Raw genomic sequence first — 19938 nt, 5'->3', positions numbered from 1 at the left:
CCCTTCAGTTCATTAATCCATATTAACTCACTTTGATTCCTCCTTGTAGCCCTCAATTTACACTAGCATTTGTGCAACACCATATACACACACACATAGAAGCCTATATATGCATTTGTCTGTTTACCTTTAATTAACCAACTAGAGCTTTTCTTCCCTGGCTAAAACACACTGAGTCGTGTTTTATAGCGTCAATAGAGCCAATTCAGACCCTTCAATTCACAATAAGCAACTAATTAAGATGGTATAGAGTGTACTCTTAGCTTTTGCCATTACAGCACTTTCTACATTTTCTGTAAAAATAAATAAATAAACTAACCAGGTGCTCATAAAACACCTGCTATGATGGCACTTACTGTATGCCTTTGCACCAAGTGGGACATTAGGTCCTAAATGGAGGTTTTAACATGAAAAGAAAACACTCTTAACCATGAGGATACATTTTAGTCAGCTATTTTAGTCTATTATTGAGCAATTACAAATTGCAGGGCAGTAATCAAGTGGAAGTTTATTGCCGCTTTTAGCAATCAAATCTTCATCTGTATGAAGGATAATAATTTGAATGCCTTAAAAAAAGGATAATGTCATAATTTTGTCACTACTAAAATATTAACTGAAGCAATAAAAGCCAAAGAGCTGAAATTAAATGATAGCATGACTTCTGCTTGCATATATATTGAGTGGCTCATTCCATTCATAACTGCATGCTATATTGATTGAGTTTTATTACTCTACAGACTTAAGAAGACTTGGAATAATAATGATTTGCAAAAAAAAAGTGTTAGTGGATTTTTTTCACATTTAGGTACAGAATAACCGTTGACCTCTAGATTACTGGTCATGTATTACCACAACCAAATACATCACAGAGTTCATCACAGGTTTACACATGAGGAACAAGCCAGGCATAGTACTTTTCACAAATCCTCTCTCTCTCTCTCTCTCTCTCTCACACACACACACACACACACACACACACACACACACAAAGATATTAAATTTAATCTCAAAACTCCAAATACTAGCACATGGGCTATAGGTACAGTATAGTAAAGGCCAAAGGATAGAGCATTTCTCTCTCAAATAGACAGATAGCTTCAACTCATAATCCCATAATTTGCTACAAGAAGTTACCATCAATAAAATACTTATTGTGATATGATAGTGACCACTAGCTACAGATTATTTTTGTGCAATAATTAAATAATAAGAAAAACATAATAAGAATCATTATAGCGGTTTATAGCTGGTCTTAGCACTAGACAAATAGAAACGCAGATGAACAACATGTAACTTTTATCACTGTGCCGTTATTTATTTACCAAACATTTACGTAAAACAGGGTTAATACATAATATAATGTGTACATTATATATATATATATATATATATATATATATATATATATATATATATATATATATATAATGTACACATTGTACACACATATATATATCCTGTATACGGGATAGTTTACATTATATAAGGTACTAACAAATAACCAGTAATGTTTAATTTAATAAGTATGGTATGGTAAGAAACTGTAGAATGAGACCATTCAGTGCTTTATTGGTCATTTTTTTAAAATGAATGCAAAATTTTACTGCAAGGCAGATGAGTGGTTCAGTGCAGACAAGATAGTGGGTGATATGGTTATATCAAGTGGTTGTTGCTGCATTTTAGACTAACTGGAGCTAGTGGAACATCCAGAAAGTAAGGCCTTATGGTAATCCGTCCTAGAGGTACAAAAAATCAACTAGTTTGTCCTACATTGTTTAGAGACATATTTCTTTGCAATATTTTTGAGATGAAAGAAGGCTATCCTAGTAATGTTATCTTCATGAGCTTTCGTCGAAAGACTGAAATTTATTAACACATTTTTTTTTGCTGCAGCACATTATGAAACAGAAAGGCCATTTAGAGTTAGATGTAACTGGAAAGCATGGAAATTTGTACCATGTTTCTAATTAAATTACCCAGATGAAGCAAATAGAGAAAAAAACATCATTTACTTTTACTACTTTAATTGTTATTTTCCACTATACCTGTAGTTGTCTTAGTGCTACGTTGAGGCCTAAATCCTGACTGATACATCACATGAATGCTTTTCCTCTGGAGGTATGAGCATAGCTGCTCTGCTACTATGGATCGGCTACTATGGATAGATCTGCTACTATGCTCCTAGGATTTTGGAGAAAAGGGGGGTTTGATATTGTCCTATAGGTGTTCAGCTGTCATGAATTCGGGGGTTGAGTTTTTAATTAAAGGTTTAAAGCTGAACTACCTAGAGCATAACAAAACATTAACCCTGCATTTAGTCACTTGTTCAAGTTGTGTAAAGTCAAACAGTGGTCCAATCTAAGTTGCTAAAGCTCTGTGCAGTAGCTTACATGAATGGTCACTTAGTGTGGTAGTGTACATAATTATTACTAGTATACATTTTAAATGAGAATAGAATGATAAGATAATGTCATGTTTCTGTTTTCAAATTAAACTTAATTTTTGTTTAAGAGAAAACTTAAGAGAAATAATCCCTGGCATTGCTACAGAACTATGTGGAGCTTCAGGTGTGTAACAAAGTGCATGTTCATGAGACTCAACTGTTACGTTCAACATTGTCCATCACCTCATCAAGCACATATTTTATCATCAAATAACCCCTAAAAAATGCATTACCTGTAAAGAGAATTATTGGCAGGTATATCAAGGTTAACTGAATTTCATATCATAAAAACTATTTGATATTTAACCAAAAACATAATTTTGTTTGGATTTCCACTGACTATTATAGGATAGGTGGAAATTCCAAATGATTGTAAATAGCTCCAAACACCATTCCAAGAATAACTATGAAATGATCATACTTTCTAATCATTGCATACTTTTAACAACAAATAATACATTTATTGTTGTTCTTTTTAAGTTCGCTTTGTGCCCGTTCAGCATTTGTCACCTTGTCTGGACAGACTCTATACACATTCATCATTTATTCAAGGGCCATGTTTTATAGCCGAATCTGTGTTACACAGCGTATTTCACTGGGCCCTAGAGAGGGAAGCCTGAGGCAGTGCTGACATTAGGAGAGCATTTGTATTATATTAGAGAGGATGTAATTCAGTTGATAAGAACACTAAAAGTTCTGCTGCTGTCCAAAACAAAACAAAAACACAGGATCAGATTTACTGAGTTTTAAAAAAGGCAGTCAGTTTTAGCAATAGAATTTAAGAAGCAACTGCTGTTATATATTCTGAAATAATGATACATTAACTGTAGATATTTACAACAGAAATAAAATTATCTAACCTATAGGAACAACTAATAAAATGCTTTGCAGATTACTAATTCGCTAATTACTATTATAGTATGCATTTAATCTACGTATAAGAACTTAGAAGGGTGTTTGGTTATGAAGTGTGACATATTCAAGCTTTACTAAGAGAGTAGCCAAGTTTATACATGCAATCTTAAACAGATTCAATTAGATTATTGTCCTCACAACTGCATGTTATTTATTTTAAATTTATTTTAAATATTTATTTATATTGTTGAGTCTGGTTACTTTCAAGGTTTCTTCCTATTGCCAATTTAGGAAGTTTTTCCTTGCTACTGTTGTCCTCGGCTTGCTCATCAGGGACAATCTGATTATTTTGATTCATACATATTTTTTAACACATTTCATACACATTTCCATAACTTTCTTTTAATTCTGCTTTGTGACAATGACCATTGTTAAAAGCACTATACAAATAAAATCTAATTGAATATTAGAGTGCCAAATATTCACAATGATGAGAAGAAACAAGCCTGCATGTAAGAAGAACACTCACAGTTAGTCTTGTGATAAAATCTTAGTTTTCAAACAGAGCAATTGCACAGGTTCCCCTGCGGTTATCTATTTTCATAGGAAACCATGTAGGTGTGCCACATCCAGTGTATATTCCTGGATTGTGGCCGGATTTGTTTTCATGGTTAAAAAGCACAGGGAAAAATAAACACATTCTATTTTTTATTAATATTTCTCAAATTCAAGGAAAAAATTACTTTATTTAATGTTCACACCATTAAATGATACCAGTTCAGTTTCAGGCTTCCTGAACCACGAATTTGACTCTTATAGATGAAACCACATGAACACACAATCATAGCAATTAATTCCCAGGGTCTTATTTAAGCCACGTACAGCCAGCTACTAATTAACAGCATGGTTGCCGTTACAGCATGTGGAGCATGTGGCTCAAATAGGCAGTTGCCATGGCAATACAGTCATATCTTTCTCTCACTTAAACACACACACACTTCAATGTCACTGCAAAGCTTTGACAGTTTTGTGTTTTTACAGCAGACATTAAAAAAAAATAGGCATTCGGAGTTTAAAAATAATTACAATCACTAGAATGTCTCAACTCTTGATTTTCTGCTTTAGTTTAGAGCAAGACAGAAACAAGCGCTTCAGTCACAACATGGAGACATCAATGTCATTCAACAACAGAAAATTCTATTCCATCAACAGAAGCAGATATAGCCCACTGAAGTGGGCCAGTCAGAATTGTGCTTTTACCTTCTTCCTGGGGCCTCAATGAATATTTTAAACAGTCAACAAGTTTTATTTCTGTAAAAGAAAATAAACTGACATTGTTTTTTTTTTTAAAGTTTTTATTTTATCTTTCCCCCCCCCCCCAATATTTATAGCAACTTTTTCAATGGGTCAAAACCCCACAAACCTTGCATTTAAGAATAATAATTGTGTATGTGTCCAGATTCTAATGGCTCTGTGGCATCCTTACAACCTACACTTAGGCACGATGGAGAGATGCACTCACTTTCTCATAAAAATGACAACAGGACGGCCTTTTCAATGATGGCCCAAAGTGCATGTACATATGAGAGTTATAGCTATAGCCTGGAAGACTGGTCTCTAATCTTGAATAAAGAACAGCATGCAATAAAGGAGCATAAAGTCCTCCAATCTCCATTTATCTGTAGTGTAGGTGTATTTACTACTAAATTTTAATGTTTCTTTGTGCTGAATAAAAAAATGCTAAACTGTTTACACATTATAACAGTAATACACTAATGGTGGTCTGCTGAAATCATTTAAAGAAGTCATACAAAACAGGATACAAGTAAATTAAAACTACACTGTAACTCAAGAAAGAAGAGCCTAAAGAATAAAACAGACAGAATATTAATCTGGTAACACACTGTGGTAGACGTTTCTTTTTAACAGATCCACACAGCAACTCTGCTACTGTAACCACACATTTGTCCTTTTGTTGTCACATTTCAGAAAACAATACAGCTTTTAAGCGTTTTCTTAAAAATATCTTTGATTTAAGAATGCAAAAATGCAACTTTCACAAATAAAAGAATTTACCTAATGATTACAGATATTTCCATTTTGAGTGCGTCATAAACAGGTTTTCATTTATTTTTCAAAAAAGTGAAAAGCTTCTCAATACAGGCAAAATATTGTCTGTGGTAAGAGCACATATCCAGTAGATATGCAGTAGATAACCCCTGCTGAAGTACTTCTTCACGCAAGTTTTCTATGCAAGAAAGACCTAATTAAAGTAACGCACTCGCCTTTTGTTAAACCAGTGCTACTATATAGGTCATGATCTGGATTTTGAAAGAAAGCCTTTTTATCTTTTGTCAATCATCAACATTTAAATGATCATACATTTAAAAACATGTATCTGGAAGAATTTTGTGTTTTGTCTGTCTATAAGAGTACAGATATGGGCGAAACAAAAAAGTCAGTTTGCAATAAATTTGGCTTAGATTGCTGGTCCAAAAATAATTTCAGAAAAACATAGGAAAACTATATGTTTGGTTTGCTATTCATAGTAACTGGAACAGACAAAAGGTGTTCTCTCTCACTCCCTCCTACTCACAGGAATACAAAATGGTCAGTTGGCGTATTTGATGCAGGTTTTTTTTGGGGTGTGTGATAAAAGGTGTAATTCTAAGGGGCACCAAGTGCTATCTGGAGCTCGTGCAGCAGCATGGAGCCGATGACCGTCTTTTCTGTGTTGACAGTTAGTTGAGCGCTGGCATCTTTCTGCATCACACACACCAACACCAGGGAGCCCGAGCTCACCAGCTTGGCTGCAAACCTACACCACAAAAACAAACACATTAAAATACAATTTTGTAGAAAATAATACAACACAGTTTAAGCCAAGTTTAAGTGCAGTTGTCTTATAATGCTGTTTATTATGCATCCATGTTGTTACCTCCTTGTTAAATAAGAGGATGAGAGTGACCATAGATAATATGTTATTGGTGGTTTTGAGAGTCAGAGTTTTGAGAAAAAAAGCCCTAATCCTCTTCTATACCTTGGGGACAGCACCTTTGCCCAATCAAATTAACTAAAACATGTTGCAGTTGGACAATTTTTTAAAACAGCAAAATACAGTTTCAGGATGAGCACTATTTTGCACCCAACACATTTACATGATCATAAAAGTCAATCACTGATTTTTTTTTTTTCTGTAGCAAACATTGACACATTTAAGCAAAAATCAACATGATGACAACATGACACAGCGGCTGAGAGAACGTGGTGCGAATAAGGGTGAGTCAGGATAGCATATGTTGCAAATAATAAATACAAAACTATGCACATGTAATTTTACTCCTGGCTCCTGACTTTCGGACACGAATATAAAAAAAAAAAAAAACAGTACTGAAATTCAGAAAAAAACTAAAAAAAACAATGAATATGCATTTATAGTGAACCAACATAATACTTTATGTTGCACGTTTTGCAGTAACCACCTTGAATTTTAAATGCACACAGACATAAGATTGTAAGTCTAAATGTGCAAGTACTTGTAAAATCTTGTTTTTAGTGGACCAAAATTAACAACATTAACCGCAGTCTAACATGTCTAAATGTAAAAATCAAGTAGCCTAATTAAAAGATGAAAACCTGTGCCTTCTCATATGTTTCTTTTGATCTCAATAGTTATTTATGTTATAACAAGCTATGGATCATTTTATTGTTTGTCTCTATCCAAACAGGAAATCACATAAAAGACAAACAGCTTGTTAGGTCTGTTTTCTTCTTACAGCATGTCTGATGGACATTTTGAAATATAAAACAATGTATTGTTTATTGATACTCCTTAGATGATAAAGCTACCTTATTTAAAAAAAAAAGTGGCCACTACACTACTGTTTTATAAAATATAATGGCAATAAAAAAAACTCCAATTACTGAGTGACTAGTGAAGAACACCAAGACATTACTTACAGGCAGAAAATCAGATTTTGGCACAATTATGAATGACACATTTACACACACTTTAAATCAAACACATTGCATGTGTTCATGTGAATAGAATACCCTTTTGAATAATAAACAGAACACCACTTAATGTGATCATGCTTCTCAGAATTTAGAAAGTTATGTAAAGAATACCGCTTTTCAGGAAACCAGAGCTACAGAGGAGCTTTTTCATTTAAATTATAAATATGGGCAATTTCAATATTCAGTTTATTCAATAACTTGTTTATTCTAATTTAGGTGTGCACATGAAGTTTTTTATCTTTATTCTAACTGAGCCACTGGATTCATGGATATTAGGCAGTATATCAACAAAGCTATTAAGAAGCTTTGTAAAATAATTCGAGCACAGACAAAAAAAAGAATTTGCTAAGCAGAAAACAAACTGAACGTGTTCGCTCAGGAGGAGGCGCAGCTAGTCTATTATGCCAGCTGATTAAAAAGCTATTAGGAGCTGAGAGAGGCCGTCTGTCAATCGTTCTCTCCCACATGCCCACCCACCTGCCCTGTACAGACACTGGGGTCAAAGAGCATCTCAAGGGGGAGGGTTTGTGCGACACAAAGAGCACGTATGTGTGTATATCTGAGGTTGATTTTGTAGTGCAGTGAGAGAGAGCCCCCCGACACACAAAAAACACACGCGGACAAACACTCTTGCCATCTGCTTTCGCTTTGAGACCATATCACAACAATGAAGTGTTTAGTACATGCACAGGTCCCCTTTTTTTAGTCACACACCTCCCATTGCCCAAGACAATGAACCACCCCACCCCATTTATCCCCTCCTACTCCCCCTCTTCCTAACCCAACAGACACATAAACCAACACAAATCCCCATTTAGCTGTGACAGCATCACACAATCTTGCCTTTAGGGGCAGTCACAATTGCTAACCAGCTGCCCAAGGCCATACAAATACCACACTCACAAACACTTAAAAAAGCTACACTTGTGAGAATGTATGGCCATGACACACCAGGCCTGACTGATGATCACCTTACATCATTTCACTTCTCCCCAAACTTAAACCAAAGCCGAGAATCAACACCCATGTATGTTCTATGCAAGTGAAACGACAGGCTGATACTGATGCTCTAAATTTGCTTGAATGCTTTTGAGAATACGCAAGGATTAATAATTAGAATTGTACCTTCTCAGAACTGCTGATGTAATCATAAAGACTGCACTTGGCTCTTATTCATAATGTACTCATGTAAACCATCTTTTCTACAAATTCATACCATTTTTTTTTTAAATGAGCCACAACTGTATACTGCAATGATTTACACACTATCCATCACCTAAAAAAGGATATATTTTCTTTTAAATTTTATCCCTCTTTATTTTTTATTTCTTCCTGTCACTTTAATCTCTGGATTAAACTTATTTAAAGTATACACGCACTACACACATACACAAGTTGAAATAAAAGGGGTCACATGTGATGTGGCGATAGTGTGTAATGTTATGACATTTTATTAAAAGAGGATTAAACCCTGAAACACATTTAATGTTTTTATTCCAAGATTTGTCATGTGTTTAGTGGTTCTGGCACTTATTTTGCTGGTTGCCATGCTGTCACAGAAGAATGATACTAGAGTAGTTACAAGGGCATTTAACAGGAGAAAAATATCTCCCATGCATATTTATGAGAAATTAGTCATTAAAATAGGTCATTAGTATTCTCATGTTAGTTTTATGTATCCATTAAAGACTGAATGTGACCCAATACTCCTTCCTGGGATTAATAAAACATTAAAATAAAAATATAAACTGTAAAACAGATTGCTGCATTATAAAACTAATGCTTGTTAATTTATGTGGGAAATGGACCTTACAAGCTTGTTACCCCAATACATCCATTTTACCTAAAAATTATTAACGCACAAGTCTGGTTCTAAACAAGAGGAAAATGTGTTATGTTAGCACAGGTAATAAAAAAATAAGGGAAGTATTTTTAAAAAAGTTACTTTTTTTGAGGATAAACAGCTTTAAGCGTTTTTAAGAATGTTTAAAAAGCAATGACACCTTGACGATGGGTTATTTTCATTTAAAAGTACTTTTTTAAAGTATACATTAAAAAATTGATGGCAGTGGAATAGACAATTCTGCATTACTTGTTGACTGATCACAATTTCCAAGGTCACCCTACACTTTTCCCAGTGTAGTGATAATGACCTTTTAACACAAACAACACTGCCCTCTACTGATACACACAGGGACTGAACTAACAGCTAAATAATAACCCCAACACATTTGCGAGACATATTCAAACACCATTATCTCACTACTGTTTTATGTTTCCTAATATTTGATACTGTTTTATTGAATTTTTTACTGTTTTGCTGGAACCTCAACCGAAAAACTGTGATTCAAACAGGAAGATGTTTTTCAGGCTTAACTTTTTATACATTTTATTTATTAACAGACAATACTGTTCATAAATGTGCTAAAAGAACGTCCTTCATTGTACATTGTGCTAATTTGTACAATGTTTGTGAAATAAACACTTTAGTTTGATACAAAAAAAGTTACCATGAATGTCTTTACCATGCAGTCTTGTGACGGTCAAAACTTTGTTAATTAGATTTTTATTATTGCTAACATTGTACTGAACACTGGGACTAGAAACTGAGTTCGAAGTTTAATACGGTGACCTACAAAGGTAAAAAAAAATATTTTAACATGTTTGAGCTAGTTCTTGTGAAGTACAGTAATAACTTACACAGCACTGTTAACAGCTGATTTCGAGTTGTGGTAAATGGGTTTAATGTTTTTTTTTTTTTATCTTGTAAAACCGTATGAAAAATGCCAAAATATAGCCTGGAAACAGAGTTAAATCAGCCTTTTATTTATTTATTTTTATTTATTTATTTATTTTTTATATGAAATTATTTTAAATGTCCCAAGGGGCTTAAAAAAATACTTTTATACTAAAATGAAATACTAAAGGTATGTATTGTGATATACTTTTTTTTTTATTTTTAATACATTTTACAAAACCAGTACTGAAAATAGTATCGTAACGGAACCCATTTTGAAATCAAGGTATTGAAAGAGCATTTATTAATAATGCCCAGCCCTAACTAACACAGCCAGACTGTTCACAAACAGACTCATCATTATAATGAGCAACATCATTATGATTAAGCCAGAAAGAGAGAATGAGGGAGAGAGAGGGAGAGATAGGGACTAGAAAGTTTTCTGCCTTGAAGCAGTGTAAAGGCTTCAGATACAATGTGATTACAATTACAATGGATTCTACAATTCTACAATCTGATATTTCCCATGTGAGTTCAGTGAGAATCACTATTGGAACTAATGACACTTTTTGTTTTGTAGACATTATACTGTCATCATAAATTATAGCCTGAATGAACAGAAGACATTATAAATTTTTTTTTCCTTTTCCCAACTAGGAGCTCAGAAAAACACAAAACTGGTGCAAAAATCCTTACAAACAGATCATGTAAATAACACTTATACTTACAGACTTTCATATCTACCATCATAAGGCCATTGATGAAAATAATTTCTAATGAGACATGGACATTTCTACAGCCGTACCATGGCTGGTTACTGCTGTGTGTTTCCTTGTGGCCCTATAGAGTTCATTAATTAAACCCTAAAATAAAACTTTTGCTATGTAAGGTTATGATTATCATTAAAAAGAAATTTAATAGAAAAAAAATAATAATATGGCCCAAGGAAGAGGAATTAATAGTATACCCTATACAGGCCACCAAAAGTTAATTTCAGTACCTGTGCATATAATTTTCTTCAGATGGCACCACACCCATGTTAGCTATGTTCATGACCTTGTCACTGATCGGGGTGTTTTTGGATGACAGGTTGATTTTGGTTGAGCTTTCATTCATCCCCTGTAGTTTTCCTGTAACAACAATAATAATTTTTTAAAGTTGGCTTTGTTAGTTAGATATATATTGGCATTGAAATTATAAGAAATTACAGGAGTCAATTACAAGAAATGTTGTGAATTAATATTTTAATACATCACTTATACTTTCCAAATACTGAATTTGATTAGTAAAGCTAGCCAACAATTGCCACTAGCCATCATTAAAAAAAAATTTACATACAGCCATGCTGTATTAAATTTTTTTTACACTGGTCATTTATCTCTGCAAAACATGACATCACACTTTAATTTTCATCTTATTATATACTGTATCTGAGCAGTTAATAGTTTAGGGCCTTGCTCAAGGGCCCCAACAATAGCAACTTGATGGTCATGGGGTTTGAACCTGGGACCTTCTATATAACTATAGTCCAATGCCTAAACCACTGAGCTACCCCTGACCCCCAGACAAAGTCTCACCGATGCACACTGGATCTTGGCTGGATGCATGTAGCGCATACCAGGATGCACTGAGAAGTTAGAGACATTGTAATACTCTGGTCAAATTTCTTGCTCGGAAACTTTCAGTCCTGGCATTGACGTCATAGTTGTTTAGTATATATATATATATATATATATATATATATATATATATATATATTATATATATATATATATATATATATATATATATATATGTATATATATATATATATATATATATATATATACATATATATCCACACACACACACACACACACACATATATATATACTACTTAGTATATAAACATGCTGCTGGTCTTCGAGAGCTACCAAACAAATTTTGTTGTATCACTACAATAACAATAGTCTCTTTATTTAAGTCTATACATTTATTTGTACAGTTAATGACTGATCATCTTAGTTAGCATTTTTACTGTGAATAATATGAAATTCATTGGACTGTGTGTCACCTTGCTCTTTGTTAAAGTCCTGCTCAGACATGGTGACAGGGAGTAGTAGTTCTCCCACTCCTGGCTGAATAGACACATTGAAGCGGTCTTCTTCAGTACTACAAAATAAAATGCAACTTATCATCACATATACAGTCAGGAACACACAAGGTATTTTTGCGTTTGTACACCATCCATAAACACGGGTTTCCTTTCTTCAGAAGTTTAATGAGAGCATTACTGCATCTGCCTTCAGTTACCACTTGTTTGCCTTGTGTTCACTTTCCTACATTTCAATTCTTGCCTTTGGGCTGCTTTTTTGGGTTGTTGTCAATCTGCACTGTGAAGCAGCATTTGACTAGATCTAAGCAAAACTATATCTCTATACATTTCAGAACGTATCTTCCTATTTCTATCAGCAGTCACCATCAATAAACAGTTGGTGTTGTGGTAAAACAAACAAACAAAATAAAATAACACACTTTCCCCTACTACAATTTCAGACATTTTAGATCATAAATTCTTTTAAAGCAGCTGCAGGGACCCTGTGAAAACTACACTCCTATCACATCTCGATTGCTTAATTTCAAATACATATGAACCTGTTGGTGTATAAGCCTACATGCAGATTCCTTACAATTTTATTAATCACAGATAGATAGGAGATAACAGCATAGTGTTTTTAAGTGTCAGCATTGGTGTCTTTCAGTATAAAAGGAGATAGAGTTTAACATGCACAGAAAACTTAGTTTGTTTTTAAAAACACTATTATGAACACAAAAATAATAAATTACAAAAAAAGGATGTACAATAACTTTGCTGGTTTTCTCTATCCAAGAGATCATACAGCTTCATATTTACTTCATAGGTCTAAATTCCTTACTGTAAGCCTTTCCCTACTTTCGCTCCAAATAAGCCTTATACATGTTTACAGTGTACAATTATTGTGCTGGAAGTGCAGCTTTATCAGTCAATCATTTAAACAGATCCACAAGGTCATAAAAACTACATAGGTGCTGGATGCATGTTGGCCACAAGTTGTCACCATCAATGCGATTTTGAATGTCATGGCGTCAAAAGAAATGCTGCCACTGGTAGGAACACACAGTTAAATTGGTTTTCTTCTTAAAGTTATCGGTATATTTATAAACATTTTATCTCTGCGACAGTGTCCTTCATGATATTGTGGGCTAATAATTGTGTGGGAGAGACCGTCGCCTAACTGCAGACAGGCTTTTTGATCATGCATATGATGGCAAACAAGGAACCACTACATCACCTGTACCAAAAAAAAAATAAAATAAATGCACATATGTTTTTCTGGGGAAGTCACAAATGTGATTTTATACAGGGGCATTTGCTCATTGTCTGTTTAAGGTCAGACAGAAAGGCAAGAAAGTGAGTGAGACAGGTGATTAAAAAATAAAATCACATACTGTATACAGAGGCTATAGAATCCAGAAAGGTCAAAATGTATGAGTATAAAAGACAGAACATGTTAATTGATAGGCTAAGATATTAGTATTATTAGTGACATAGAGCATGTCTCTCATACGCACCCACACAACAGTGTCATTGTACATTGTATTCCCAGCCAGTGCTTAAACCCCCAGCCACTGGTTGCCGTGCCGATCCCAAGCCCAGATAAAATGGCGTAAAGCCTGTGCCAAGTTGTTGTGCCAACCCCTTGCCGGGAGCAGCCGAAAGACCAACAACAACATATTCATACACCTCTATTACCCAGTGTAGATCAAACAAGTAAAAAAATAAAAAATAAAAAATAAAAAAAATCAACTTCTGGCTTTCCCTTTTAGTTATGTTGTCATAGTTAGTCCTGTCACAGTCCCTGCTTGAACCCTGCACTAAATATACATTTACCTTATATATTATGTGACTGTGACCATACATAACTTATCTCTCCTTCTCTTTTTTTCTCTCTTCCTGCCTCTGCCTGTCGAGCTATAAATGCTGCTTCTCAGCTGCCATTGATCCAGACCCCTCTGCCCTCTGGGTCTGTCTGACTCATCCTGGTGCCCATGTGGTCTGATTGGGATGCGTGTGGTGACTGAGGACAGTTCCACTTTACCAAGAAGACGTTCCTGGCCCCAGCTGGTACTGCTCTTTAAGGACTTGTGACTGCTGTCGCTGAATACTTCAGGACTGGAATTTCCTACAGTCTATTTGAGCCTTTATTATTACACTGGACTCTATATTAACTTAAAGACATTATCTGTTATAATAAACTTCTAGCTGCCCAAAACAGTATTACGGCAAAAGAATTCCTGTTTCTAATATGTCCCTATTATGGTTCCTTTCAAAGTTTTTTTTCCTATTGCCATCTCAGGGGGGTTTTCCCTGCCATTGTCACCCTTGGCTCACTCATCAGGCACAATCTGATCATTTTTATTTCATAAACATTCTCACATTCCATAGAAATTTCCATAGTTTTCTTTTGATTCTGTAAAGCTGCTTTGTGTCAATAACCACTGTTAAAATTGCTATACAAATTAAATTGGAATTGAATGCGCAAAGTCTTTGAGGACTTTGTCTTTAAAATTTGTGGGAGTGGAAAAAAGCGCTTACCATAACTGGAAACTGGCCGCCTGGGTTGAGTCATTAAAATCTACCCCAACTGAAACTGTTATTGATGCCCCCAGCTCCAAACTCTCTGTAGAAGATGGGTACAAAAAGAGCAAAATATAAAAAAGAGAGAGGTGGAAAGAGCGACAAAGATAGACTTTAATTATGATATTTGTCAGGCCAGAGCCAAACTGCGGCTTTGCACATGTGCAATTTTAAAGAATGGGTGGGTTCTAATCTGAATACCTAGGGTGCATTAGCTAAAATTAACCACAGTCATACTAGAATTGACCTTGAAAAATGAGTGCTTTCAGCTTTACTTTTGGGGTATTTACAGTAGCACCAAATGGTGCACTATCTACAGCAATTTAATATCTGCCATATGCCTTTTATAAATTATGTCTTTAATAAATTAAATTGCAATACTTATTGCTTAGCTTAAAAATATTTGCAGTAAATGACTGCATATACTGTCGTTGCCAAAGTTTTGAGAATGAGACAAATAGTTTTCACAAAGTTTGCTGCTAAACTGCTTTTAGACCTTTGTTTCAGTTGTTTCTGTGATGTACTGAAATATAATTACAAGCACTTCATAAGTTTTAAAGGCTTTTATCAACAATTACATGACATTTATGCAACATTTATTGCAGAGGTTATGAAAAAGAAGGGCCAACACTGCAAATACTGACTTATTTGCAGTGTTGGCCCTTCTTTTTCATAACCTCTGCAATTCGACTGGGCATGCTCTCAATCAACTTCTGGGCCAAATCCTGACTGATAGCAACCCATTCTTTCATAATCTCTTCTTGGAGTTTGTCAGAATTAGTGGGTTTTTGTTTGTCCACCCGCCTCTTGAGGATTGACCACAAGTTCTCAATGGGATTAAGATCTGGGGAGTTTCCAGGCCATGGACCCAAAATTTTAACGCTTTGGTCCCCGAGCCACTTAGTTATCACTTTTGCAGTGCTCCATCGTGCTGGAAAATGCATTGTTCTTCACCAAACTGTTGTTAAATTGTTGGAAGAAGTTGCTGTTGGAGGGTGTTTTGGTACCATTCTTTATTCATGGCTGTGTTTTTGGGCAAAATTGTGAGCCCCCCTCCCTTGAATGAGAAGCAACCCCACACATGAATGGTCTCAGGATGCTTTACTGTTGGCATGACACAGGACTGATGGTCGCGCTCACCTTTTCTTCTCCGGACAAGCCTTTTTCCAGATGCCCCAAACAATCGGAAAGAGGCTTTTATTTATTATTTATTAACCTTTATTTAACCAGGAAGATCCCACTGAGATTAAAAACCTCTTTTTCAAGGGAGACCTGGCCAAGATAGGCAGTAGCAAATGTCTCACAGTTACAGAAATTACTCAAACACAGACAACAACACGCACGCAAAAATAAATAAAATAATACAAATAAAATAAAATTAAATTAAATACATTTAAATAAAATGACAATATATATGAAACAATTGCATATTATGGACTTAGTCTCAAGGATTCGTTGTTTAAATTTAAAGGCACTTAGTGAAATGAATTCAGTCAATTTCCATTCCTTCTGCAATTTGTTCCAAGCCATGGGTGCTAAATGGACAAAAGCTCTTTTACCAAGTTCAGTTCGGGCAAATGGAACATAAAGCAACAAAGTAACCATGCGGACGAAGAGAATACCGACCAGCATGTTTCATTACAAGCAGGGAACATATATAAGAAGGCAGCAACCCAAGTATCGCCTTATATATAAAACTATATAAGTGAGAGTTCCTCCGACCTACCAAAGCAGGCCATCCTACCTGAGAATATAACTCACAGTGGTGAGTCTGAAATTTACAGTTAGTTATGAACCTCAGTGAAGCATGATACACAATATCAACTATTCGAAGACATTGAGCAGAAGCATTCATATATAGAATATCACCATAATCCAACACAGGCAAGAATGTTGCAGCAACAAGCCGCTTCTTTGTATTAAAAGAGAAACACAACTTATTTTGAAAATAAAATCTCAATTTTAACCTCAAATTTTTCACAAGATTCTCCACATGTGGTTTGAAAGTGAGCGAGTCATCAATTAAGATTCCCAGATATTTATAGGTGTAAACCAACTCTATTTTATTACCTTCAAGAGTGGTTAATGATGGAATTCTTTGGGCCAAATTCCTTGATTTAGAAAACAACATAAGCTTTGATTTGTCTGCATTGAGAACAAGTTTAAGCAGAAGTAATAAGTGCTGGACAGCAGAAAAGGCTTTCTGCAAGGAGTCAATGGCTTGGACAAGAGTTGAACCACAGCTGTAAATGACTATCATCCGCATAGAAGTGCAAGTTTGCATCTGGCACATTTAAACTAAGATTGTTTACATAAATAATAAATAGAAGGGGACCTAATACAGAACCCTGTGGCACTCGTTGTGCACTGTAACAAAGTTGGAACATAAACCATCAGATTTTAAGCCCTGTTACTGAGGTAGTTTGAGAACCATGCCACTGCTCTCTCAGAGAGTCCTGACTGGGAAAGTCTAAGTTTTAAAATACAATGATCAACGGTATCAAATGCTTTTGACAAATCAATAAAAAGGGCTGCACAGTGTTGTTTTTTATCAAGTGCAATAGTAATATCATTTACCACTATGATTGCAGCTGTGATAGTACTGTGATTTTTCTTAAAGCCTGATTGATATTTAGATAAAATGGCATTGGTGTGTAAAAACTCCTTTAACTGCTCACACACAAGAACTTTGGTCAGCACAGATAGATTTGATATTGGTCTATAATTAGTTAACACTGCTGGGTTGCCTCTTTTAATAGAGGAACAATGTAAGCTGATTTCCATACTGAGGGAATTTTATTCGTATCCAGTGTAAGTTTAAAAAGTGTTGTGAGAGGCTCCGCCACAAAGTCAGCTGCCAGTTTCAAGAAGTAAGGATCTAATAAGTCCGGCCCTGGAGATTTTCTAGGGTCTAACAATTTAAGAGCTTTACAGACCTCCTGTACAGAAAAAGGAACAAAATTAAACGGCTGACCAGTGTACACCGGAAGATTTGTGCTAGAATTTACAGGGACTGGGTTCAGAGAGTCAAACAAAGAGCCAGAAGATATAAAGTGCTTGTTAAAGCAATTCATAATCTCCCTCCTATCATAAACAGGAACAGAATCCTTCAAAACATAGGTGGGTAGAGTGTGGGAGCTTTTACTCACTGAAAAAGACTTAATGATTTTCTAAGAACTTCTGTGGATTGTTTAGGTTCTCAGTGGTGACAGACAGATAATATTCAGATTTAGCTTTCTTAATAGAGGAAGTACATTTGTTTCTTAGTTGTCTGAAAAGAAGCCAATCACTGCCTGTTTTCCTAGCTTTGGCCCAAGCCAGGTTGCGCTCATGAATAATATCTGCCAGCTCTGAAGAGAACCAAGAGTTTTCATGATCCGATATCTTCTTAATGGAGCATGTTTGTTCACAATTTGCATAAACCCATCCCTAAAGAATGCCCACGCTAATTCTACATCAGGGATCAATCCTATTTTTTTCCAGTCATAATTTGACAAATCATGATAAAATGCTTGTTCAATAAAATGTTTCAGAGTTCTTTTAAAAATAATACGATGTTGTGACTTGGCCACTTAAGTATTTCTAATAGCAGCAACAACACAGTGGTCACTTAAGTCATTACAAAAGACACCCAAAGATGAAAATTTATGCGGAACATTTGTCAAAATCAAGTCGATTAAGGTAGACTTTTCGGGGCTTTTGAGATTCGGCCGAGTAGGTAAATTGACCAACTGGGTAAGACTGATAGAATCACAAAAAGATTTAAAATCATCGGCTTCATCGGAGACTATGACTTTGCCCCAGTCCTCAGCAGTCTATTTACCATACTTTCTGCAGAAGATCAATCTGTCCCTGATGTTTGATGTTTTTGGAGAGAAGTGGCTTCTTTGCTGCCCTTCTTGACACCAGGCCATGCTTCACACCTGCTGCCATTCCTGAGCAATCTCTTCAATGGTGGCACTCTGATCCCACAGCTGAATCCACTTTAGGAGACGATCCTGGCGCTCGCTGGACTTTTTTGGACACCCTGAAGCCTTCTTAACAAGAATTAAACCTCTTCAGTCTGCAGTCTCTTGACTTGCCTGGGTCTCCCGAGACCTTTCGAGAGAGGGTTGGGAGTAACATTCTATGCAGTCCTCTCTACTCTGTGTTCTTGCATCTAAAGGTCTTTTATTTGCTAGATTGGCTGACATGTAGAGAAAGGCTTGGCACTCACCCCACGCCTTCCCATTCCTGTGAGGAGAACTTGCAGGATGGATTTTCTAAAACCATGTTTAGCTGCCTCTCCCTCCAGCTCAGATTGCTGGAGCTTATCCAAGAACTTGTTGAGTTCTTCAAGAGCAGGTTTAGCTCCAATGAAATTCGAACCACAGTTTTCTTGGATGTTGCCTGTAAATCTCTGGTAGGCTAGTAGAAAGCCCTAAAAGGACTAATCATTCACAACACTAGCGTGTATAGCTCTTGACGCCATGCAGTAGAAAACAAATCCTTAGACTTTAAGCTGTACTTTTTTCCCTGACTCCATCTTTAACTTCGTAAGGACCAAGCAAGTCGAGGGTTGTAAATGCGAAGGGCACAGCTGGTTTTGCTTTTTAAAAAAAGCAGGTCACCCTTAGCTTGCCGAAACCTCATTGCTCTTGCCTTTTTGCAAATCAGAAAGCAAAGCTGTCTACTATTTTCTTGGCCAGTCTCTGACCTTAAATCACCCATGCTTTCTTTCTCATTCTGAGGAGCATACCTGCCACTTCCTCATGATTTGCATTGTGGGCTCCTCGGACCAATAACGTAGACACCCATGCCCTGTCGGGTGATATCGAAACTGCAACCTTATCCTCATCAAATATTTGGATTCTGCCACCACATACTAGGAGTCCAAAGTTACCGCTATATACAGTAAGTCAGTTAAGCGTAGTGTCAGGAAATGTCACACTTTCCTGTGCTGCTAGGGCACAGCTTTTCTTTGAACCCCTAACCATTTTCTTATGGCACACACACACCCCATACCCACAACATTTACTAACTAGTTTGGTTAAGTTCTAAACCTATTCATGTCCACTATTTTTTTGATAACTAATTCACCTTGTGCTCTTCCTGGAAGATTTTCCTCGAATCTCGATTTCTTGAAGATTTTCAAGGCTGCTTGGGTCAAAAGCGACATCAGTTAAAACACCCTTAGTTTTCAGTGCATTGTTCTTTGAGATCATCCTCTTCTGTTTCTCTCAGTTCCTT

General features: G+C 35.7%; 1 protein-coding gene across 3 annotated transcripts in view; it reads right to left on the bottom strand.

Moving 5' to 3' along the window:
• Nucleotides 1-3993: 3993 nt before the first annotated feature.
• Nucleotides 3994-19938, bottom strand: part of ap3b1a (adaptor related protein complex 3 subunit beta 1a) — a 59711-nt gene continuing 43766 nt past the window's right edge. For all 3 annotated transcript variants that reach the window (XM_053477977.1, XM_053477975.1, XM_053477976.1), the window contains 4 exons: nt 14668-14752; nt 12106-12203; nt 11053-11182; nt 3994-6116 (listed from right to left, as the gene is read on the bottom strand). In XM_053477977.1, the coding sequence (XP_053333952.1) occupies nt 5966-6116; nt 11053-11182; nt 12106-12203; nt 14668-14752 (464 nt within the window). In that variant the 3' untranslated portion in view covers nt 3994-5965. The remainder of the gene's footprint in view (nt 6117-11052; nt 11183-12105; nt 12204-14667; nt 14753-19938) is intronic.

Source organism: Clarias gariepinus, chromosome 19, assembly GCF_024256425.1.
Source record: "Clarias gariepinus isolate MV-2021 ecotype Netherlands chromosome 19, CGAR_prim_01v2, whole genome shotgun sequence".
Classification (NCBI taxonomy): Eukaryota; Metazoa; Chordata; class Actinopteri; order Siluriformes; family Clariidae; genus Clarias; species Clarias gariepinus.
This window is presented reverse-complemented; position numbering and strand designations above follow the sequence as displayed.